The 27,015-nt window shown below is 31.5% G+C and overlaps 3 protein-coding genes across 3 annotated transcripts; all 3 read right to left on the bottom strand.

The window, feature by feature from the left end:
* Nucleotides 1–3,651: 3,651 nt before the first annotated feature.
* LOC121118198 (beta,beta-carotene 15,15'-dioxygenase-like) lies at nt 3,652–5,376 on the bottom strand. Its single transcript, XM_040712786.1, has one exon. The coding sequence runs from the start codon at nt 5,374–5,376 to the stop codon at nt 3,652–3,654; it is 1,725 nt and encodes a 574-aa protein (XP_040568720.1).
* An 8,137-nt stretch (nt 5,377–13,513) lies between these two features.
* LOC121118101 (beta,beta-carotene 15,15'-dioxygenase-like) lies at nt 13,514–15,238 on the bottom strand. The gene has a single exon (XM_040712678.1). The coding sequence runs from the start codon at nt 15,236–15,238 to the stop codon at nt 13,514–13,516; it is 1,725 nt and encodes a 574-aa protein (XP_040568612.1).
* A 6,298-nt stretch (nt 15,239–21,536) lies between these two features.
* LOC121131800 (beta,beta-carotene 15,15'-dioxygenase-like) lies at nt 21,537–23,420 on the bottom strand. The gene has a single exon (XM_040727188.2). It carries the CDS (start codon nt 23,369–23,371, stop codon nt 21,647–21,649), a length of 1,725 nt encoding a protein of 574 aa, XP_040583122.1. The 5' UTR covers nt 23,372–23,420; the 3' UTR covers nt 21,537–21,646.
* Between the last annotated feature and the right edge of the window lie 3,595 nt (nt 23,421–27,015).

Here is a 27,015-nt window from a genome sequence, read left to right as displayed (position 1 = left end):
TCAACATAAATATGGAAAAATAAGAAAAGATCCTGTTTAGAGTGTTTTGATGTGACATCACAATTTTAATGTCGTTTGGGGGCCTAAACAACCAAATTTTATAACAATAAAAACCCTTTTTTCACTAATATGAAGGAAAATGGAGAACAAATAAAGGTCAAAATGGAACCAAGAAATAGAAGGACTTAAACTTTACTGTCTATTAAAATTTTATCGTTCAATTGCCATGTTTTATTATCTATATTTTAATTGCAAATCTCTGTGTGTGAGTCCGGAAATCACGGGCAAACCAATAAATGGATTTTGCTAAAATTTTAATGCAGGTTTTTAAGGCTCAAAAGATGATTTTGTTAACCTTTTTTGGCCTTTAATGGCATGCCAGCCTTAAAATAGTATTTTTGTTGTTAAAAATGTGTCCTTTTTAAATAAATAAACAGAATTTTTTTAATATCAAATAGCTTGGATATATTGAAATGACGAATGTCAGTTCTTTTTATTTTTCTGATAGGACAACAAAGTTTTGTACAATTTGTATTATATTTATATTTGAGTGATAATAAATGATTATTAACCAAACTTCAAATTATATATAATGTTTTATCGAGTCATTATAATTGCCGATGTGACTGGTATTTGTAAGACCAAATAGTTAAACTACTAATGTTGAACTTTTCTGCAAATTTCGATTTGGTATACAAACTAATCAATTGGTTTGATGACTAGCCAAGCTGTTAAATTTAATATTATTGCTTAAGCTCAAATAGCCAAGCTCAGTCAAGCAAATATCTTCTATTTAGTTTTAACTTCTTAAAGACCTTTATTCTCATTAAAAATATATTACATAGGTAAGTTCATGATTTTAAATATAGCATCCTGAGAAATTGTAATCCCCCAGAACAAAACGATTACCAATCAAATATATAATTTTAAATTTTAGACGGTACATTTTTATAATCGAATAGTCTATATGTATATTAACCTAAATTTTTAAAATTTAGGTTAATAGTCATCTATGGGATACTGCTTTCTCCTCTACCTAGTGACCTAGAAGTCAATCCGTTTTGAAAATATTCAACAAAATATATTACATGGTATCTACAATATTGAGACAAATCAGAACTTGTTAACCATTTCCTAATCAAAAGCGTCCGCAGAGGTAGAATAAAGGGGATGTAGCCCTCCCTAAATTAAGGATTTTTTACTTTTTTTATTGAAAATTGTTTGTTTTTTTTCAAAAAGTTTAATGTTTGACATTTCATCTAATTTAAAAAAAAAATCCAAAAAAATTAATTTTCTCTGAATACCTATGTATTTTTGAAACTTTTCTCCTAAAAATTTATTATATGAGTTTTTCTTCAAAAGATTTTATATTTAAAATTATTTTCTAAAAAAATTAATTTTTTGTGAAAATCTGTGAATTTTTGAATTTTTGTCTCAAAAAATTTAATATTTGAAGTTTTTTTTCAAAAAAATTAGTTTCTTTTGAACAATTGTAGATTTTTAAAATTTTTTGAGAATAACTATGCCTTTCTAAAAAATTTCCAGGAAATTTAATATTTGAAATTTTTGTACGAAAAGTAATTTTTTTGTGAACAGCTGTGGACTTAAGAAATTTTTTTCCAATTTTTGGATTTTTAAATAATTCAATTAACAAAGCATACAGATCCCACAGCTAATTGCAAAATTACATAATATCATTACTAAACAATGGGGAAACTTTTGTTTTACCTTTAACGTTGTATAAATAAAGATAATTATTGAACTCTCTTGAATATTAGATTATAATTTTTTTTTTTTTTAAATGTCATTCTTGGAAAGAAATTTCTTTCACTTGCATACGCAATTTAAGTTCGATATAGCGTATATATTTATAAATATGAAAAAATATGTAATATATTTTGTATTAAAAAAAAGGCAAAAAAAAAAAAAAGAAAATGGGAAGTTGTTTTTAAAAAAAAAAAAAAATTAGCCTGGATAATATTTGAAAATAATAGAACTTTTTATCTTCAATTACTCAAAGCTATGAGTCCTCTGTTTTTTTTTGTCTCTGCGTACACCCGAGACACTAAAATATCCTTCTAAAATCTTTTGTGTATCATTTTTGTGCTCTACGTCTTATGCAAATTCTTAATTTATCTTGTACTGCCTGTATATAAATTTTTGACGGATACTATTTCATTTGTTTCTAAGTTATTTACAAATTATATATTAATTAAAATGTTTCAAAATCAATTTTTATGCGTTCTTATTTTGTATGGAACATGTCTTATTTAATAATGCAAAATTCTTGCTATAAAACATTTTTATCGTCTTGGAGGTTTATACTTTATATTTTTATAACAAATCAACGAATTCGCAATAAATGTTAATTTGTTAAAATGAGCAAAATCAATTTTGAAACAACTTTTATATTACCAGCATATATTAGGAGTATTTTGGTGGAAACAAATTGAAATTGACTGCTTACTCAAATTACTTTTTTTAAATTGTTAAAAAAAAATTCGAATATGTTGTGATCATAAAAGCATTTATTTACTTAGGAACAATAGTTTTACAATATCTTAAATTTTTAATAAATATAAATTAAATGTGAGTGTGTAAAAGTGTGTCCTTTTCTTAGGCATAGAAAATAATAATGTCTTGGTCTTCCTTTGATGAGGCTTAATAAGAATTCATTCCTCCATACATGCTAATAAAGTCGATTTTCGATTAAAAGTTCGATCTAAAACGGATAGAAACAAATCTTGTATAGAAAATTAGCTCTTTCCTTGACAGGATTTAATCATACTCGATAATTGCTTTTGGATCACTCCTTCAAGTTTTAAACACGAAAAATGAAACTTTCAGACAAAATCTTTCACCAGACGATACAAAATTCCAAGATTTATAACTTAGATAACAAATGGACGATGGAATAAGCCCCTCTTCATAATTCATCCCTTTTTAACAGAAATTAATTATTATCTGTTGCAATTGTCATTTAATTAATGGACTATTTATTATTTATTTTCAAGACCCTATGGATCAAAGTGGCGTTACTAGTATCTATCCCTATAATAAATAATCTATGGATTAAGAAAGATTTGTTGGTTTCAGTTGATTTATATTCAACTTACAATGTCCACGAGAAAATAATATAGGACAAGAGGCCCAATTCACGATAGATTCCCCTTTGTTTGATATGACTTTTTAGGACCTTTCCAATTTACACCAATTGCTATTTCTAAAAAATCATTTAATACATTTTTTTTTTTGGTCCGCTGAAGCGGACAAAGCGCAATACTGACGTACAGCCCTGTGCACACTAAATACACTGTGACTTTATATGAACTAAAAGACCTTTAATGCAATGCTTAGGGATTGCTGTAAGCCAAAAAAGGATCCAGTTTTGTTTATGGACGCCTCCCTAAATAAGTTGACAACAATACAGTTTCACAATATAACACAATACATGTTGTTCATACATTTTTACATATTTTAATGCTCAATAAACCTTTTACCTCACTTATTGCAAGGGTAATCAAGAATGAGTGGACATATCTTAACTTAGTAATCAATATTTATTTCAATGTAGCTTTAACAATACCTAAATATACGATTGAGTATACTTTTTTTTAATAATCAAGTTAATTATCACATTTAGAATTGTAATTAGAAGAATCTCTGAACAAAGTGAGTGTGAGATCCAAAAGGAATTGCCTCATCAAAGTTGGATCTTGCTATCTCACGCATGTTGCACGCATTAATAAAGACCAAGTAGCTTCCTTGACGATCTCTGGAGTTAGTTACACAAGAAATGATAACGCCATCATCCTCACAGGATCCAGAGGGATCGGGAACAAATACAATCTCACTTGGATGCTCAAACTCATCGCCAGTTTTCCAGACTGTCGTCATTCCAGTATCCACATCAATTTTTGTAATAGAGTTGGAGAAACTGTTTCTTGGGTTGAGACCATGAATCCATCCGACAACATATGTATAGCCGTATCTACGGAAATTGAAGTGGGGGTTGATTTTTGGGCTCTCCATTCCGTACTCTCGAGTTATGATTTTGGGGCGGATGTTGATCATGTCATTACTACGAATAGCAGTGGCTTCATTCCATTGTCCAAAGTTCAAGTCAATTCCTTGTTCCATGTAGTTCAGTGGCAAAACAAAGCGCATAAGGCGAGAGGTGGAGCTGTCTCCATAAAAGTCAGATCTAGAAGACTTTAACTTTTCCACCCACATTGAATCCATGACCTCAGGACCATCATAGGTAAGCATGTCCACAATTATGTGCTCACCAGATTCATAGCAGTTCACAAAGTTAAAGAAGAAGTAGGATCTGTCAGTGACATAGTTGATCTCAATGTTGCGACCCGTGTTCTTGTCCACAATGTAGAAATGATTGCGTTCTCCGGGCATCCATTCCAAGCAGTCTCTAAAGGATTTACCTTGAGCCTTGTGTTGCTTGAGTTTGTTTACATCATATACCATGGGCTGTTCACAGAAGATCAAGTAATTGTCTGTCATACCAAAGGAGTGAAAGTATCCAATATGATTAGGAAATCGAGATGGAATAGTCGAGATGAATTTAGTTTCAGTGGGGAAATTATCTCCCTTGTAATTGACTTCAGGAGATGGCCTCTTGAACTTGATGAAATGATACTTGTTCCCAGTCACAACAGAGGCAGTCAAATTGTAATAGTCTCCATTGTGATCCTTGAGAGGACGAACACTCTTCATGTTAAATAAGTGAGACATATCAATGAGATCACCGGTTTCCAGGGTATCAGGATCAACAATACGCTCAAAGGAGGTATCATTCGTTGCAAGTAGGAGATCTCCGAACTGGTAGAACGAGGAGTTGCAGTTATCTCTAGCTTCCTCCTCCATCATGAGTTTTTCCATGCTGCTGGATCTGTAGTTGGACATGGACCCCTCACCTTTAAATCTGCGAATGTTTCTTCTCATTGGGCCAGGTGATTGGTAGACAGAGATTTGGTAGTTATTGGAATCCACCATTTGAGTGCTGTACTCAATGTTGGGAGAGGGAAAGGTTGAGTGATGTCTTGAGCTACTTGCCTGTTCATGCTCACGAATGTATTCATCGGATCTGAGATTCTTTTTGGTAAAAGTGATGTATTTTCCCTTTTCCTGGATTTTGAAGGAACTCATCATGGAGAGTCCATCCATCCAGTGCTTTCTGGAGACGGATGAGTCACCAGAGTCACTATTTCTAGAAGAAGTGTTGCAAAGACCTCCAGAGGGACCGTTGTAGAGGAGAACTCCTTGAACCCAGGTAGGGAGTTGTTGTCCACTTAAATGTCCACGGACATCAGAACAGGTGGTAGAGTTCATGAACAGATTCTTGTTGAATTCCTTGTTCATGTTGAGGATTGGATTTTGGTATGTGGTTTGATGATTATGTATCAATGAATTGATGACTTCTCTCTTCTCTGAAGGCTTTTTATAGTGTGAAAGCTTTTCAATATTATTATTAAATTATATATGACCCTTAAAAGAAATCATTTATCCATGATAGGGGCTTCAATTTTATTCATAATTATCTAATTGTCAGTTTCAATTTTTGTATTAATCATTTATTTTAAATCACTTAAGATAGAGTCATTCTTACAACTCTTTTATTATTAGATTATTTATGGAAAGACCCGTGTCCACTCATTTTGGCACACTTCTTTAGCGTACATCTTTTAAGCGAGCCTTTTTTCCGCGCGGATCATTTCAGCTTGATTCTATTTGGCGTGGTACCATTTTTGGGTATCATATATATATTATATAAGAATTACCTTCAATCAAAAGTAAGGACCGTATCATCACTAAATAGTCGAATAACAACAATTAATGTAAATGTGTTGATTTTAAGCACTTCTTAATTTCTGTTCTTGATGAACATGGGATCCGTTCTGTTTACTTCGTGTAAGCAGTATGTCTGCCTTGAGTTTTTTTCAATGTTTCCATATTATGCCGGAGGAGCTTGACTCTTCAAGCAATGCAATGTCCAATATCTTTTAGTGGCTCGAAGTAAGATGTTAAAAACTACTTATCTCTGGTCCTAATTATTGTGTTGAAAAAAGGTTCTTCCAATGTGCAGAGATTGAAGTTGACTTACCACTAACGGCTTAAGAGGAGAAGTGGAGTGAGATGATGAAAAGTTATTGGATTGAGAGGGAGATCCTGTGCTAGAGGTTAGAAACTGGTGAGGAAGAGTATTTCGATAAACAATTTGACAGGACTATGGATGCAAGCTGAGGATTTCGAAGTTCCAACCCTACTTAACATGAAAATATTTTTTTTGGGGGGGGGAGTGTTGTATTTATTTCTGTATTACCCTTAGTTGAATGCCTTAGCGAATATAAGATTCCTGACGTCTTTAATTTAGTTGATTTATTTTGTATCAGAATAGACTCCTATATTATATAGTATACTTCTTGTATTCTCCCTTTAAAGGATGTTCCGGGCCAAAGATGAGGCACAGGACTTCATTATTTATCTCTAGTCTTAAACTATCTCATCCTTCAATCAACTCTTTTAACTTTCTGCAATCAACTACATATATCATTCAGTTTTTACATCTCTATAATGCACTTAGGTATATCATACATAAACACAGCAAGAACTTTTTTCTAATTCTCACTTTTCTAGGATTTGGTGCTTGATGCAATGTGTTTGAAAAATGGATACTTAGGAACTTTTTTAATTCATTTATGAATCACCGAGATTAGACTTGTTCTCAGAAAGAAATGCAACAAAGCCGTGCTCTTTAACTGTAAATTCAACTTAAATCTGTCAATATATACTTATTAATCTTTTTTTGTATAAAATATAACTATTTCATGAATTGCCTACGAAAAGGCTTGGATTTTATATATGCTATGGAATTGGATAGATTAAGAATGACATTTATTAGTTGGAGACCTCTATTATTAAATTAGAACAAAAATAAAATTGATTATATTATACAAATAGTCTTATTTTTAATTAAACATATTTAAATTAAGTTTTGGGCATCATGAGCAATAAGAAGTGTACAAATTCTTAATTTATATTTTCGATTGGACATAACCAATGTTCGATTAAGTCGAAATGGGCACGTTGCCACCCTGTGGTGTTCACTCCACCTTTGCAATGTATTTTGAGACACCACTAAGTACGTGTTACCATAGATTTCCTGCAGATTCTGTTAATGAATCCTTCAAAATGCAAATTTATCCATTTAATTGATAACTTTTTTTTATAAAAATAGTAAACATCGCCTTTGCAAAATTGGTCAGAAGTAAACTTACTTTATTTAACAGGTGTTTGTTTTGCTGTCCAAAACTGTAATTTTTTCTGGGATTATTTCATTTATTTCTGAGTTATTCAGAAATAATATTATTTATTATGAAGTGTCAAAAAATATATATTTTTATTATTTATCATTTCCTAATGACTTTTGTTATTTTAAATTTTGTGAATATATTTTAACAGTTATTACAGGAAAAAAAATTATTATGATCATAACGTATATTTATACAAAATAGAATACAATTGAATAATTATTTAAAAAAAGTATTTATCTATCTAAACAATGAATAAACATAAGGGAGATGAAAGGAGAGGGAGACATGTCTGTATTCTGTATGGAACATGTCTTATTCGATAGGTAAAATTTATTATTTACAGCGTTTTCATTGACGTCATAAAATTTCATTTTTATTGAAGAAGACAGTATTTGAGGGCTCATTTTTGGTAATTTACTACCTAAATTGGACACATTTGCAATAATCTTGATGAAAGTCAACAAGGTTTTAAGGATGTACGGGACTTAACACGTAAAGGGTAGTTCTTTTGAACGTTCTCTATTTTCTCTGGTCTCTTTCCATCCCCCACCTCACAAACCAGTTTTTAATGAAAAAATTTTTTAATCCAGAAGCATAACTCAAGGAATAATAGATGATCGGTAAAAAGTTCTTTTAACGTCCCTAGAATGATGAAGGCCAAGTACCCACATCAAGTAATGGTTCTTGGTGTTGCTAGGAGAGAGGATCTGGTTATGCCTTCCATCCAAGGTCTTCATTATGTTCTGGACACCAAAGTCTTTTTTATCCATGGCATCAAGAAAATCTATTTTGATTTTATGTATTGGGGTACCCTGTCACATCATCAAAAAATCGATTTTATTGATTCTGAGAATGTGAGATTATGTCCCAACAAGTTTTTGGCTTCCTATTGCCCTTCAGACTTTTTGTAAAACAATGTTGAACTGGTTTCCAATAAAGTATTTTAAAAGATCTCTTAAGATAGGAAAATGGCATTTTAACTTTATACAGTGGGACGGTCAAGGAAATTGGAAATTCCCGGGGACGTTTTGAATGTTATTTCAATTTTTCCGTTTCTATTAATTGAATGCCGATTTTATATTATAATGTTGATTTTTGTGAAAATATAAAGGCAGTTTAGAGATAAAGTCAAAGTTTTTTTGAAGCTGCTCAAAAAATATCTCAAGTATCCATGAATAACTGATACCTCTGTTTCAATTATTTGGCTTTTATTTCCTCTGAATTTATATTATTTATGGATTGCCAATACCCTGGCACTTGAAAATGGAATATCTGGCGGCAGATGAGGTGAAGAGATTATGCAACATGTTTTTGGATGCCCTTGTGCTATAGGAGTCTTAGCGATGTCGTATTTTAAAATCTCTTACCAGTATAGCAGATGGTAAGAAGTTCACAGCACAATTTCAAATATCCTGGGGATAGCAAATCGCTATACTGCTTTTACGGTTAACATTTTGGATGAAAAAATCTCAACTTGGAAGTTTGCTTGGAGATCTAATTCAAAATGCAAATGCGTTGATCCCCTCTGCTTTGTACAAACTCTATAATACAGATTTTGAGTTGATCATGTACCGTGGGAAATGGATAACAAATTAATAATTCAATTAAATATATACTTAGTTTAAGTCTTAACTTCAATTTATTGTGAACGAATAACATCTAGTGGATTATATAGAGAATAATTAAAAGTATTAAATTTGTGACAAATATTTAAACCTTAACTTTTACTTTAAAAGATTTGTATTAGTATTATTTAACAGTAATGACAATAATCTTAAGAGCATAAGCCATCTTAGAGCATAAGCCATTATTATATGGATTCTTGATTTCAATTCCCACTTTCAAACACAAACAGCATTTTTTTAATTGTGATATATTTCATACATAATTTTTTAAGATTCTCGATTTTTGAGCTTGATTTAAAAATTAAATTGATGGAACAACACTCTTTAAATCTATAGACTAAGAGAAAGTCTGCAAAGTATCAGATATTCCCTTTTGCACTTATGATGCATTATTTTGTTAGGAGGACGCGATAAAATTTATATTCATTATCTTATTAAAATATAGAGCTCAATGTAATGATCTTGCTAACCAAAACTGAATATGATGTCTCAAGTACGTCTTGTAATTTTGATTATTATTTCTGTAAAGATATATATAAATATTTAAAGGATACTCAGGAAATAAAATTTTCTATTCATATATTAATATTGCTTGAACAGTTTATAACAGACCAATAGTAGTTCTACAACTAAATCACATTACTAAGATCACAATAATGAAATAGCATTTGTCTGTCGAAATAAAATTGAAGGAATCAATAAGGTACAAAAATAAAATAACAGATAACTAGCTCTAATAGAAAACATTTAATTATTATCTGTTATAAATTTATTAGTTCAGAGATCCTAGGTCTTTTCATGAGTAATATTCCAATATGGTGAGAAAAGCTGATTAGAAAAGGATTCCCGACTGTATATGTTTGGGAATTGCAACGATATTTAGATATTCCAGTTAAGAGTCCACTTTTACTTTTACTTTTTTCAACACATAATCACTTAAAAGTTCCCAATAACAATTTATATGTAATAATATAACAGAATAGAATATACATTGCAGACAAAACGTTCGAGAAGGACATAAATATAATCTTTAAGAGTATAGAATTATCTTTCACTTGTTTTCCAATGACAAAATACTCAAAAAAAAAGAAAAAGGTTGAGCTTGAATTGTTCAGGCTATTTAATTATCCATATAGATAGCACATCACAAAGTCTACCTATCTCATAAATGAAATTATATCAATGTGATATATCGGACACTGAAGGACTCTTATCAATTAATGTTTTCTTAGAGTAAAAGACAAATCAGAGTTGACTTAAGGGGGAATTGACTCAATAATTGCATTGAAGGAGCTGTGGGTAGAGGATAATAAATCTGTTTCTGTTCCTCACTAGGTCTTTCAGTCCATTATTTTGTCATTTTATGACACTCCTTAGTTCTTAAAAAAGTATACAATGATTATTTACAAGATTTGGAGGAATTGATGCATTTTTGAGTATAGTGGGGATAATTCATAGGATCAAAAGTCACTATTTGATCGTTTGATTGTGAAGGAACATCTCTTAGATGAACGATCCCTCCATTAAATTCTTGAACAGAACATGAATTTGAATCAAGGTCAGAAGGTATATGACTAGGATTGTATTTTTTAACAAATGGAAACGAATGGGGCAATAAATAATTTGTATAAAATGATCGTAGGAAAATCCATTTGAAACTAACTTTTATGTTACCAGCATATTTCTTTATTTAGGTGGAAACAATTTTGATAAATTCAAACTGATTACTCAAATTTTCTAGCTAAAATTGAAAAAAATATGGAATATTTTTCACTAAAAGCATTTTGGAAATTAGTAACAATGAAATAGATATATCTTAAGTTTTTAATGAAAATCAACATAAATATGGAAAATTTTGATGGTGCTAAAAGACATATGTCCTTTTGCTGAGAAGAAATTGTCTGTAGAAAGTGCTTCCCAAAAGAGCCTTGCTGAAAAGAATCACGCTGAAATGTATAACCACCGGAAAACCAACTAAAAAGTGCATTTGCCATTTAAACAATGGGGAAACTTTTGTTTTACCTTTAACGCTGTATAAATAAAGATAATTATTGAACTCTCTTGAATATTAGATAATCATTTATTTTTTATTTTTCATAAATTTGAAGAGTTAAATCATGTATAAGAAGAGATAGAGCCAAAAAAAATGTCATTCTTGGGACTCTTTCAAATTTTACCTCCGAAAAATGAAATTTTCAGACAAAATTCTTCACCAGACGATACAAAATTCCAAGATTGATAACTTAGATTACAAATGAGGGTGTTCAATGACGATGGAATAAGCCCCTTTTCATAATTCATCCCTTTTTAACAGAAATTAGTTATTATCTGTTGCAATTGTCATTTAATTAATGGACATTTATTATTTATTTTCAAGACCCTATCGATCAATGTGGCGTTACTAGTATCTATCCATATAATAAATAATCTATGGGTTAAGAAAGATTTGTTGGTTTCAGTTGATTTATATTCAACTTACAATGTCCACGGGAAAATGGTATAGAACAAAAGGCCCCATTTCACGATAGATTCCCCTTTGTTTGATATAACCTTTTTAGGAACTTTCCAATTTACACCAATTGCTGTGTCTAAAGAATCATTTAATACATTTCTGAATTTCTTGTTCTTGTTAAATATGATCTATATGTTGATCACATCAATATTTTCAAATACAGAGACGCTTTTTTTCTTTCAATTGAATACCTCGGGTGCTTGTGAAAAGTAAGTGGTTGACACTAGTGATGGAGTTATTCATCAGAATCGAAATCGGGAATCGGAGAGTCGGGTGTTTCTTCTGGAATCGAAATATGGCAGCGGGGAAAATAATATTTAATTTGCGATTTCGATTCTTATGTATACTTATAACTATTTACTACTTTTCTAGATAAATTAGAACAAATAAGAAATGTTTGCTTTTTGCAAGAAAACATTTCAATAATATATGAACTTTAATTAAATATTCTATGAATTATTTTTTTAATTTTCCTCCGGAAAATTTAATATTTGAATTTTTTGGTTTTAAAAATTCAAATATTAGAAATGTTTTTTTTCGATTTTTTATTTTTTTGGAAAGCAGGTAGGGATTTTTGACATTATTTTCCAAAAACTATTATGGATTTTGGAAATTTTTTCCTATAAAAATTTTTTAAGAATAGCCATGGGTTTTTTTTTTAATTCTTTCCAAAATTTTTATTTTTTTATTTCTGTGAATAGTTTTAGATTTTTGAAAAAAATTTAATAATCAAATTGTATATTTGAAATGAGGGATCAAAGAAAATGTACAAGTTAACTAAGAATGATCTATTTTGACAAAAATAATGTACTTTATTTTAATTTTTTTATATGGTCTTGGCCCAATAATTAATTAATTACATCAATAAAGGAATACTGTCAAGTCAAATCATCATTAACAAAGCATTCTTAACTTTTTTTGTGATCAAACATCTCTAATCACTGATTCCTACAACAATATAAGTGTTCGTAATTGAACCACTTTATGAATGAACATCCATTCTTGTTACTATCCAGTGGACCAAGGGTACAATTAGAATCCCAAATAAATAGCAAATAAAGAGAAGATAATAAATACTTAATTAAGTAACCCGCCTTGAAGAACTACGACCTTCGTAACAACTTTTATAAATACATAGAAAATTACGTATTCAAATTAAAAGTTGAATTGATTACATTATAGTTTCACCCCAAACGGCTGAAATGCTTGACAAATTAAAAACCTTGCTATACCATATTTATGACCATTCACCGATGGTCAGCCTCCTTCACGAAAATACAAAGAAAAATGTAAATGTTTCTCGAAATTTGCTAGAAGACAATAAAATCTCCCATAAAATTAATGGAATTACAGGAAATCAATTTATATACCACAACACCCGCTCAACTAAGGATTGAAGAACGATCCAGGAACCTTCTAACAAGGAGAAGAAAGAGTCATTAAGAAATACAAACGTGAAGGATAAATTAAAAAAAAAAAATGAAACTTGTGAGAATGGAGTGAATACTTGTGAAGAACTAAAAATATGTTAGATAAAAGGGTAAGCTTGGAAGAATCATCCGCTCGAAATAACACCTAGTGGATAAAAATGTCTGAGTTCTCTACGACTAAGTAATCTAGATGAGATATCAGGAGATATCACACCGCTAAAAATGGACAAATAAAAACAAAGGACCAACAATTACAGTAAATGAAGTTGCCCAATACATACACTGTGACTTTATATGAACTAAAAGGCCTTTAATGCAATGCTTAGGGATTGCTGTAAGCCAAGTAGATCCAGTTTTGTTTATGGACGCCTCCCTAAATAAGTTGAGAACAATACAGTTTCACAATATAACACAATACATGTTATTTATACATTTTTACATATTTTAATGCTCAATAAACCTTATACCTCACTTATTGCAAGGGTAATCAAGAATGAGTGGACATATCTTAACTTAGTAATCAATATTTATTTCAATGTAGCTTTAACAATACCTAAATATACAAATGAGTATACTTTTTTTTAATAATCAAGTTAATTATCACATTTAGAATTGTAATTAGAAGAATCTCTGAACAAAGTGAGTGTGAGATCCAAAAGGAATTGCCTCATCAAAGTTGGATCTTGCTATCTCACGCATGTTGCACGCATTAATAAAGACCAAGTAGCTTCCTTGACGATCTCTGGAGTTAGTTACACAAGAAATGATAACGCCATCATCCTCACAGGATCCAGAGGGATCGGGAACAAATACAATCTCACTTGGATGCTCAAACTCATCGCCAGTTTTCCAGACTGTCGTCATTCCAGTATCCACATCAATTTTTGTAATAGAGTTGGAGAAACTGTTTCTTGGGTTGAGACCATGAATCCATCCGACAACATATGTATAGCCGTATCTACGGAAATTGAAGTGGGGGTTGATTTTTGGGCTCTCCATTCCGTACTCTGGAGTTATGATTTTGGGGCGGATGTTGATCATGTCATTACTACGAATAGCAGTGGCTTCATTCCATTGTCCAAAGTTCAAGTCAATTCCTTGTTCCATGTAGTTCAGTGGCAAAACAAAGCGCATAAGGCGAGAGGTGGAGCTGTCTCCATAAAAGTCAGATCTAGAAGACTTTAACTTTTCCACCCACATTGAATCCATGACCTCAGGACCATCATAGGTAAGCATGTCCACAATTATGTGCTCACCAGATTCATAACAGTTCACAAAGTTAAAGAAGAAGTAGGATCTGTCAGTGACATAGTTGATCTCAATGTTGCGACCCGTGTTCTTGTCCACAATGTAGAAATGATTGCGTTCTCCGGGCATCCATTCCAAGCAGTCTCTAAAGGATTTACCTTGAGCCTTGTGTTGCTTGAGTTTGTTTACATCATATACCATGGGCTGTTCACAGAAGATCAAGTAATTGTCTGTCATACCAAAGGAGTGAAAGTATCCAATATGATTAGGAAATCGAGATGGAATAGTCGAGATGAATTTAGTTTCAGTGGGGAAATTATCTCCCTTGTAATTGACTTCAGGAGATGGCCTCTTGAACTTGATGAAATGATACTTGTTCCCAGTCACAACAGAGGCAGTCAAATTGTAATAGTCTCCATTGTGATCCTTGAGAGGACGAACACTCTTCATGTTAAATAAGTGAGACATATCAATGAGATCACCGGTTTCCAGGGTATCAGGATCAACAATACGCTCAAAGGAGGTATCATTCGTTGCAAGTAGGAGATCTCCGAACTGGTAGAACGAGGAGTTGCAGTTATCTCTAGCTTCCTCCTCCATCATGAGTTTTTCCATGCTGCTGGATCTGTAGTTGGACATGGACCCCTCACCTTTAAATCTGCGAATGTTTCTTCTCATTGGGCCAGGTGATTGGTAGACAGAGATTTGGTAGTTATTGGAATCCACCATTTGAGTGCTGTACTCAATGTTGGGAGAGGGAAAGGTTGAGTGATGTCTTGAGCTACTTGCCTGTTCATGCTCACGAATGTATTCATCGGATCTGAGATTCTTTTTGGTAAAAGTGATGTATTTTCCCTTTTCCTGGATTTTGAAGGAACTCATCATGGAGAGTCCATCCATCCAGTGCTTTCTGGAGACGGATGAGTCACCAGAGTCACTATTTCTAGAAGAAGTGTTGCAAAGACCTCCAGAGGGACCGTTGTAGAGGAGAACTCCTTGAACCCAGGTAGGGAGTTGTTGTCCACTTAAATGTCCACGGACATCAGAACAGGTGGTAGAGTTCATGAACAGATTCTTGTTGAATTCCTTGTTCATGTTGAGGATTGGATTTTGGTATGTGGTTTGATGATTATGTATCAATGAATTGATGACTTCTCTCTTCTCTGAAGGCTTTTTATAGTGTGAAAGCTTTTCAATATTATTATTAAATTATATATGACCCTTAAAAGAAATCATTTATCCATGATAGGGGCTTCAATTTTATTCATAATTATCTAATTGTCAGTTTCAATTTTTGTATTAATCATTTATTTTAAATCACTTAAGATAGAGTCATTCTTACAACTCTTTTATTATTAGATTATTTATGGAAAGACCCGTGTCCACTCATTTTGGCACACTTTTTTTAGGGTACATCTTTGGAGCGAGCCTTTTTTTCAGCGCGGATCATTTCAGCTTGCTTCTATTTGGCGTAGTATCATTTTGGTGTATCATAGATATATTATATAAGAATTACCTTTAATCAAAAGTAAGGACTGTATCATTACTTAATAGTCGAATAACAACAATAATTATAAATTTGATTATATTATACAAATAGTCTTATTTTTTAATTAAATGGGATATTTAAATTAAGTTTTGGGCATCATGAGCAATAAGAAGTGTTTTTTTAATGTTTTTATTTGCCGGAGGAGCTTGACTAATGGCTCAATTAAGTCGAAATCTTTTAGTGGCACGTTGCCACTAAGATGTTAAAAACACTCCACCTGGTCCAATTATTGTTTTGAGACACCGCTAAGTCAGAGTTACCATAGATTTACCTGTAGATTCTGTAAATGAATCCTTCAAAATGAAAATTTATCCATTTAATTGATAATTAATTGATTTTTTTTTATAAGGTTAGTAAACATCGCCTGTGCAAAATTGGTCAGAAGTAAACTTACTTTATTTAACAGGTGTTTGATTTTGCTTCCAAAACTGTAATTTTTTGGGGGATATTTCATTTATTTCTGAGTTATTAAGAAATAATATAATTTATTATGAGGTTTCAAAAAATATATTTTTTTAATATTTATCATTTCCTAATGACTTTTGTTATTTTAAATTTTGTGAATATATTTTAACAGTTATTACAGCCAAAAAAAAAAATTATTATGATCATAACGTATATTTATACAAAATAGAATACAATTGAATTTTTATTTAAAAAAGTATTTATCTATCTAAACAATGAATAAACATAATTTGGTGGAGATGAAAGGAGAGGGAACATGTCTTATTCTGTATGGAACATGTCTTATTCGATAGTACAAAGCCGTTTATTATTTAAAGCGTTTTCAATGACGTCATAAAATTTCATTTTTATTGAAGAAGACAGTATTTGAGGGCTCATTTTGGTAATTGCCTACCTAAATTGGACACATTTGCAATAATCTTGATGAAACGTCAACAAGGTTTTAAGGATGTACGGGACTTAACACGTAAAGGGTAGTTCTTTTGAACGTTCTCTATTTTCTCTGGTCTTATTTTTTAATTAAACATATTTAAATTAAGTTTTGGGCATCCCCAAATTCTCAATATAATTATAAAATGTTTTTTATAATGTAACTGGACATTTCCACCTTTGCAATGTATTTTGAGACACCACTAAGTACGTGTTACTATTTATATAAAAATTATTTAATGAATCCTTCAAAATGCAAATCGTTGATCCCCTCTGCTTTGTACAAATTTATAGTACAGATTTATCCATTTATCTTAGCCTATATAAAGTCAAAGTTTGGTTTTTGAAGCTCTTCAAAAAATATCTCAACTATCCATGAAATAATTGATTACCTCTGTTTTCAATTATGGTCGGTTTTTATCGCCTCTGAATTGGTATTCGTGTTATGGATTGGCAATGCCCTTTACTTTAAAATGGAATATTTGGCGGCAGATGTCCAAATTATGCAAATTTTTTGGATTACTTGTGCTATTTAGTCTTCTGAGTTATTTTAAAATAATATACCAGTATAGCAAATTTAAAAGTTGATTTTTTAAATTTCAAATATCCTAATGATTTATTTATTTATTTTTCCTTTTGTGAATAATTTTAACTCGGTGGCTTATGCTTTTAGTAATTTTCATGCTCTGCGTATATTTATACTGATAGAGAATAATTATTTAAAAAAGTTTGTTTTGCTCAAAAAAGGGAGTTACAGAAAGAGCGATTTCTCCAATTTTATTATTTGGATTTATATTTTTAGAAAAGTTAATGCTCCAGAAAAGACCAAAGCAAAATTTATGCAACATGTTTTATGCCCTTGTGCAAATCTCTAAGCGAGTTTGGCAATTTTAAAACCTACCAGTAAACAGATGGGAATTAAGAGGTATTTCTTATTGCTGCAGCAAATCGCTATACTGCTTTTACGGTTAAAATTTTGGATGAAAAAATCTCAACTTGGAAGTTTGCTTGAAGATTTAATTCAAAATACAAATGCGTTGATCCCCTCTGCTTTGTACAAACTCTATAGTATGGATTTTGAGTTGATCATGTACCGTGGGAAATGGATAACAAATTAATAATTCAATTAAATATATACTTAGTTTAAGTCTTAGCTTCAATTTATTGTGAACGAATAACATCTAGTGGATTATATAGAGAATAATTAAAAGTATTAAATTTGTGACAAATATTTAAACCTTAACTTTTACTTTAAAAGATTTGTATTAAAAAAAAGATTTGTATTATGTATTATTTTTAAACAAACAGTCTTAGAGCATAAGCCATTATTATATGTATTCTTGATTTCAATTCCCACTTTCAAACACAAATCAGCATTTTTTTTAATTGTGATATATTTCATACATAATTTTTTAAGATTCTCGATTTTGAGCTTGATTTAAAAATTAAATTGATGGAACAACACTCTTTAAATCTATAGACTAAGAGAAAGTCTGCAAAGTATCAGATATTCCCTTTTGCACTTATGATGCATTATTTTGTTAAGAGGACGTGATAAAATTTATATTCATTATCTTATTAAAATATAGAGCTCAATGTAATGATCTTGCTAACCAAAACTGAATATGATGTCTCAAGTACGTCTTGTAATTTTGATTATTATTTCTGTAAAGATATATATAAATATTTAAATGATACTCAGGAAATAAAATTTTCTATCCATATATTAATATTGCTTGAACAGTTTATAACAGACCGATAGTAGTTCTACAACTGGTAAAAATAAGAATTTTGATAAATCACATTACTAAGATTACAATAATGAAATAGCATTTGTCTGTCGAAATAAAATTGAAAGAATCAATAAGATACAAAAATAAAAAAACTAGCTCTTATAAAAAACATTTAGTTATTATCTATAATAAATTTATTAGTTCGGAGATCCTAGGTCTTTTCATGAGTAATATTCAATATGGTGAGAAAAGCTGATTAGAAAAGGATTCCCGACTGTATATGTTTGGGAATTGCAACGATATTTAGATATTCCAGTTAAGAGTCCACTTTTACTTTTACTTTTTTTCAACACATAATCACTTAAAAGTTCCCAATAACAATTTATATGTAATAATATAACAGAATAGAATATACATTGCAGACAAAACGTTCGAGAAGGACATAAATATAATCTTTAAGAGTATAGAATTATCTTTCACTTGTTTTCCAATGACAAAATATACTCAAAAGTAATAAAGAAATCAAGGTTGAGCTTGAATTGTTCAGGCTATTTAATTATCCATATAGATAGCACATCACAAAGTCTACCTATCTCATAAATGAAATTATATCAATGTGTTATATTGGACACTGAAGGACTCTTATCAATTAATGTTTTTTCAGAGTAAAAGACAAATCAGAGTTGACTTAAGGGGGAATTGACTCAATAATTGCATTGAAGGAGCTGTGGGTAGAGGATAATAAATCTGTTTCTGTTCCTCACTAGGTCTTTCAGTCCATTATTTTGTCATTTTATGACACTCCTTAGTTCTTAAAAAAGTATACAATGATTATTTACAAGATTTGGAGGAATTGATGCATTTTTGAGTATAGTGGGGATAATTCACTATCAATGATCTTGATGTGAAGGAACATCTGCTAGATGAACGATCCCTCCATTAAACTTGAACAGAACATGAAGTTGAAGCAAGGATCAGAAGGCATATGACTAAGATATGTATTAATTCTTAAGAATGGAAACGATGGGGGAATAGAGGTCCAGTATAACTGAATGCTTCGTAGGAAAGATCCATCTTACATCTAACTTCGTTTGTTTCGTTTTCTTTAATCTTAGGAACAGAACGACAATTTTGATAAATTCAAACGGATTATATCGAAATTTTCTAGCTAAAATAAGAAACAAAATATGGAATTTTTTGACTAGATTTTGGAAATTAAGTAACATGAAATAGATATAACTATAGTGTAGGTTACCACATGAAAATCAACATAAATATGGAAAATTTTGATGGCGCTGAAAAGACCACGCTGAGAAGAAATTGTGCTGTAGAAAGTGCTCCCAAAAGAGCCTTGCTGAAAAGAATCACGCTGAAATGTATAACCACCGGAAAACCAACTCAAAAAGTGCATCTGCCATTACTAAACAATGGGGAAACTTTTGTTTTACCTTTAACGCTGTATAAATAAAGATAATTATTGAACTCTCTTGAATATTAGATAATCATTTATTTTTTATTTTTCATAAATCTGAAGAGTTAAATCATGTATAAGAAGAGATAGAGCCAAAAAAAATGTCATTCTTGGCACTCTTTCAAATTTTACCTCCGAAAAATGAAATTTTCAGACAAAATTCTTCACCAAACGATACAAAATTCCAAGATTGATAACTTAGATTACAAATGAGGGTGTTCAATGGACGATGGAATAAGCCCCTTTTCATAATTCATCCCTTTTTAACAGAAATTAGTTATTATCTGTTGCAATTGTTTTCATTTAATTAATGGACTATTTATTATTTATTTTCAAGACCCTATGGATCAAAGTGGCGTTACTAGTATCTATCCATATAATAAATGACCTATGGATTAAGAAAGATTTGTTGGTTTCAGTTGATTTATATTCAACTTACAATGCCCACGGGAAAATGGTATAGAACAAAAGGCCACATTTCACGATAGATTCCCCTTTGTTTGATATAACCTTTTTAGGACCTTTCCAATTTACACCAATTGCTGTGTCTAAAGAATCATTTAATACATTTCTGAATTTCTTCTTCTTGTTAAATATGATCTATATGTTGATCACACCAATAAATTTTTTATATGGTCTTGGCCCTGTAATTAATTAATTACATCAATAAAGGAGTACTGTCAAGTCAAATCATCATTAACATCATTATCACTGATTCATACAAAAATATAAATGTTTTTCATTGAACCACTTTAGGAATGAAGATCCGTTCCTGTTACTATCCAGTGGACCAAGGGTACAATTAGAATCCAAAATAAATAGCAAATCAAGAGAAGATACTCAATACTGAATTAAGTCACTGCATTGAAGAACTACGACCTTCGTAACAACTTTTATAAATACATAGAAAGTTACGTATTCAAATTAAAAGTTGAATTGATTACATTATAGTTTCACCCCAAACGGCTGAAATGCTTGACAAATTAAAAACCTTGCTATACCATATTTATGACCATTCACCGATGGTCAGCCTCCTTCACGAAAATACAAAGAGAAATGTAAATGTTTCTCGAAATTTGCTAGAAGACAATAAAATCTCACATAAAATAAATGGAATTACAGGAAATCAATTTATATACCACAACACCCGCTCAACTAAGGATTGAAGAACGATCCAGGAACCTTCTAACAAGGAGAAGAAAGAGTCATTAAGAAATACAAACGTGAAGGATAAATTTAAAAAAAATGAAACTTGTGAGAATGGAGTGAATACTTGTGAGGAACTAAAAATATGTTAGATAAAAGGGTAAGCTTGGAAGAATCATCCGCTCGAAATAACACCTAGTGGATAAAAATGACAAGGAAAAAAATCGTTTCAGTATCTGGAAAAATGTCTGAGTTCTCTACGACTAAGTAATCTAGATGAGATATCAGGAGATATCACACCGCTAAAAATGGACAATTCTCCATAAAAACAAAGGACCAACAATTACAGTAAATGAAGTTGCCCAATACATACACTGTGACTTTATATGAACTAAAAGGCCTTTAATGCAATGCTTAGGGATTGCTGTAAGCCAAGTAGATCCAGTTTTGTTTATGGACGCCTCCCTAAATAAGTTGAGAACAATACAGTTTCACAATATAACACAATACATGTTATTTATACATTTTTACATATTTTAATGCTCAATAAACCTTATACCTCACTTATTGCAAGGGTAATCAAGAATGAGTGGACATATCTTAACTTAGTAATCAATATTTATTTCAATGTAGCTTTAACAATACCTAAATATACGATTGAGTATACTTTTTTTTAATAATCAAGTTAATTATCACATTTAGAATTGTAATTAGAAGAATCTCTGAACAAAGTGAGTGTGAGATCCAAAAGGAATTGCCTCATCAAAGTTGGATCTTGCTATCTCACGCATGTTGCACGCATTAATAAAGACCAAGTAGCTTCCTTGACGATCTCTGGAGTTAGTTACACAAGAAATGATAACGCCATCATCCTCACAGGATCCAGAGGGATCGGGAACAAATACAATCTCACTTGGATGCTCAAACTCATCGCCAGTTTTCCAGACTGTCGTCATTCCAGTATCCACATCAATTTTTGTAATAGAGTTGGAGAAACTGTTTCTTGGGTTGAGACCATGAATCCATCCGACAACATATGTATAGCCGTATCTACGGAAGTTGAAGTGGGGGTTGATTTTTGGGCTCTCCATTCCGTACTCTGGAGTTATGATTTTGGGGCGGATGTTGATCATGTCATTACTACGAATAGCAGTGGCTTCATTCCATTGTCCAAAGTTCAAGTCAATTCCTTGTTCCATGTAGTTCAGTGGCAAAACAAAGCGCATAAGGCGAGAGGTGGAGCTGTCTCCATAAAAGTCAGATCTAGAAGACTTTAACTTTTCCACCCACATTGAATCCATGACCTCAGGACCATCATAGGTAAGCATGTCCACAATTATGTGCTCACCAGATTCATAACAGTTCACAAAGTTAAAGAAGAAGTAGGATCTGTCAGTGACATAGTTGATCTCAATGTTGCGACCCGTGTTCTTGTCCACAATGTAGAAATGATTGCGTTCTCCGGGCATCCATTCCAAGCAGTCTCTAAAGGATTTACCTTGAGCCTTGTGTTGCTTGAGTTTGTTTACATCATATACCATGGGCTGTTCACAGAAGATCAAGTAATTGTCTGTCATACCAAAGGAGTGAAAGTATCCAATATGATTAGGAAATCGAGATGGAATAGTCGAGATGAATTTAGTTTCAGTGGGGAAATTATCTCCCTTGTAATTGACTTCAGGAGATGGCCTCTTGAACTTGATGAAATGATACTTGTTCCCAGTCACAACAGAGGCAGTCAAATTGTAATAGTCTCCATTGTGATCCTTGAGAGGACGAACACTCTTCATGTTAAATAAGTGAGACATATCAATGAGATCACCGGTTTCCAGGGTATCAGGATCAACAATACGCTCAAAGGAGGTATCATTCGTTGCAAGTAGGAGATCTCCGAACTGGTAGAACGAGGAGTTGCAGTTATCTCTAGCTTCCTCCTCCATCATGAGTTTTTCCATGCTGCTGGATCTGTAGTTGGACATGGACCCCTCACCTTTAAATCTGCGAATGTTTCTTCTCATTGGGCCAGGTGATTGGTAGACAGAGATTTGGTAGTTATTGGAATCCACCATTTGAGTGCTGTACTCAATGTTGGGAGAGGGAAAGGTTGAGTGATGTCTTGAGCTACTTGCCTGTTCATGCTCACGAATGTATTCATCGGATCTGAGATTCTTTTTGGTAAAAGTGATGTATTTTCCCTTTTCCTGGATTTTGAAGGAACTCATCATGGAGAGTCCATCCATCCAGTGCTTTCTGGAGACGGATGAGTCACCAGAGTCACTATTTCTAGAAGAAGTGTTGCAAAGACCTCCAGAGGGACCGTTGTAGAGGAGAACTCCTTGAACCCAGGTAGGGAGTTGTTGTCCACTTAAATGTCCACGGACATCAGAACAGGTGGTAGAGTTCATGAACAGATTCTTGTTGAATTCCTTGTTCATGTTGAGGATTGATTTTGGTATGTGGTTTGATGATTATGTATCAATGAATTGATGACTTCTCTCTTCTCTGAAGGCTTTTTATAGTGTGAAAGCTTTTCAATATTATTATTAAATTATATATGACCCTTAAAAGAAATCATTTATCCATGATAGGGGCTTCAATTTTATTCATAATTATCTAATTGTCAGTTTCAATTTTTGTATTAATCATTTATTTTAAATCACTTAAGATAGAGTCATTCTTACAACTCTTTTATTATTAGATTATTTATGGAAAGACCCGTGTCCACTCATTTTGGCACACTTCTTTAGCGTACATCTTTAGAGCGAGCCTTTTTTCAGCGCAGATCATTTCAGCTTGATTCTATTTGGCGTTGTACCATTTTTGGGTATCATATATATATTATATAAGAATTACCTTCAATCAAAAGTAAGGACCGTATCATCACTAAATAGTCGAATAACAACAATTAATAAAAATTGATTATATTATACAAATAGTCTTATTTTTTAATTAAACATATTTAAATTAAGTTTTGGGCATCATGAGCAATAAGAAGTGTACAAATTCTTAATTTTTATTTTCGATTGGACATAATAATGGCTCGATTAAGTCGAAATGGGCACGTTGCCACTATGTGACATTCACTCCACCTGTGCAATTTATTTTGAGACAACGCTAAGTCCGGGTTACCATAGATTTCCTGTAGATTCTGTAAATGAATCCTTCAAAATGCAAATTTATCCATTTAATTGATAATCTTATTTTTTTTAAAAATGAAAAGTAAACATCAAATTAATTGATTACCTATTTTTATGCAAAATTGGTCAGAAGTAAACTTACTTTATTTAACAGGTGTTTGTTTTGCTGTCCAAAACTGTAATTTTTTTGAGGATTACTTCATTTATTTCTGAGTTATTAACAAATAATATAATTTATTATGAGGTTTCAAAAAATATATTTTTTTAATATTTATCATTTCCTAATGACTTTTGTTATTTTAAATTTTGTGAATATATTTTAAGAGTTATTACAGAAAAAAAATTATTATGATCATAACGTATATTTATACAAAATAGAATACAATTGAATAATTATTTAAAAAAAGTATTTATCTATCTAAACAATGAATAAACATAAGGGAGATGAAAGGAGAGGGAGACATGTCTGTATTCTGTATGGAACATGTCTTATTCGATAGGTAAAATTTATTATTTACAGCGTTTTCATTGACGTCATAAAATTTCATTTTTATTGAAGAAGACAGTATTTGAGGGCTCATTTTTGGTAATTTACTACCTAACTTGGACATATTTGCAATAATCTTGATGAAAGTCAACTAGGTTTTAAGGATGTACGGGACTTAACACGTAAAGGGTAGTTCTTTTGAACGTTCTCTATTTTCTCTGGTCTCTTTCCATCCCCCACCTCACAAACCAGTTTTTAATGAAAAAAATTTCTGTCTAATCCAGAAGCATAACTCAAGGAATAATAGATGATCGGTAAAAAGTTCTTTTAACGTCCCTAGAATGATGAAGGCCAAGTACCCACATCAAGTAATGGTTCTTGGTGTTGCTAGGAGAGAGGATCTGGTTATGCCTTCCATCCAAGGTCTTCATTAGTTTTCTGGACACCAAAGTCTTTCTTTGGATCCATGGCATCAAGAAAATCTATTTTTGATCTGACAGTAATACGGGGTACCCTGTCACATCATCAAAAGAAGACTCGATTTTATTGATTCTGAGAATGTGATGTACGTCCCACCAAGTTCTTGGCTTCCTATTCAGCCCTTCAGACTATTTTTTGTAAAACAATGTTGAACTGGTTTCCAATAAAGCTTCCTACAGCACCAGAAGATCCTTAAGACCTAGGAAAATGAGGGCATTTTGGACTTTATACAGTGGGACGGTCAAGGAAATAGTGGAACGTTTCCGGGGACGTTTTGAATGTGTGTTTCAAGGAAACGGCGTTTCTATTAATTGAATGCCGATTTTATATTATAATGTTGATTTTTGTGAAAATATAAAAAAATCAGTTTAGAGATAAAGTCAAAGTTGCGTTTTTGAAGCTCTCTCAAAAAATATCTCAAGTATCCATGACATAACTGATACCTCTGTTTTCAATTATGGTCGGCTTTTATTTCCTCTGAATTGGTATTCGTGTTCTTATGGATTGCCAATACCCTGGCACTTGAAAATGGAATATCTGGCGGCAGATCAGGTGAAAAGATTATGCAACATGTGTTTGGATGCCCTTGTGCTATCGGAGTCTTAGCGAGGTTGTATTTTAAAATCTCTTACCAGTATAGCAGATGGTAAGAAGTTCACGGCACAATTTCAAATATCCTGGGGATAGCAAATCGCTATACTGCTTTTACGGTTAACATTTTGGATGAAAACATCTCAACTTGGAAGTTTGCTTGGAGATCTAATTCAAAATGCAAATGCGTTGATCCCCTCTGCTTTGTACAAACTCTATAATACAGATTTTGAGTTGATCATGTACCGTGGGAAATGGATAACAAATTAATAATTCAATTAAGTATATACTTAGTTTAAGTCTTAACTTCAATTTATTGGGAATGAATAACATCTAGTGATAGACATTATAGAGAATAATTAAAAGTATTAAATTTGTGACAAATATTTAAACCTTAACTTTTACTTTAAAAGATTTGTATTAGTATTATTTTTAACAGTCTAAGAGCATAAGCCATCATTATATGGATTCTTGATTTCCATTCCCACTTTCAACAGTTTTTTTAATTGTGATATATTTCATACATAATTTTTTAAGATTCTCGATTTTGAGCTTGATTTAAAAATTAAATTGATGGAACAACACTCTTTAAATCTATAGACTAAGAGAAAGTCTGCAAAGTATCAGATATTCCCTTTTGCACTTATGATGCATTATTTTGTTAAGAGGACGTGATAAAATTTATATTCATTATCTTATTAAAATATAGAGCTCAATGTAATGATCTTGCTAACCAAAACTGAATATGATGTCTCAAGAACATCTTGTAATTTTGATTATTATTTCTGTAAAGATATATATAAATATTTAAATGATACTCAGAAAATAAAATTTTCTATCCATACATATATTAATATTACTTGAGCAGTTTATAACAGACCAATAGTAGTTCTACAACTGGTAAAAATAAGAATTTTGATAAATCACATTACTAATATCACAATAATGAAATAGCATTTGTCTGTCGAAATAAAATTGAAAGGAATCAATAAGATACAAAAAAAAAATAAAATAACTAGCTCTTATAAAAAACATTTAGTTATTATCTATAATAAATTTATTAGTTCGGAGATCCTAGGTCTTTTCATGAGTAATATTCCAATATGGTGAGAAAAGCTGATTAGAAAAAGAATTCCCGACTGTATATGTTTGGGAATTGCAACGATATTTAGATATTCCAGTTAAGAGCTCACTTTTAATTTTTTTCAACACATAATCACTTAAAAGGTCCCAATAACTATTTATATGTAATAATATAACAGAATAGAATATACTTTGCAGACAAAACGTTCGAGAAGGACATATACCTATATAATCTTTAAGGGAATAGAATTATCTTTCACTTGTTTCAAATAAAGGCAAAAAAAAATAAAAATGGGAAGTT

The sequence above is a fragment of the Lepeophtheirus salmonis genome, chromosome 1, assembly GCF_016086655.4.
Source record: "Lepeophtheirus salmonis chromosome 1, UVic_Lsal_1.4, whole genome shotgun sequence".
Taxonomy (NCBI): domain Eukaryota; kingdom Metazoa; phylum Arthropoda; class Copepoda; order Siphonostomatoida; family Caligidae; genus Lepeophtheirus; species Lepeophtheirus salmonis.
This window is presented reverse-complemented; position numbering and strand designations above follow the sequence as displayed.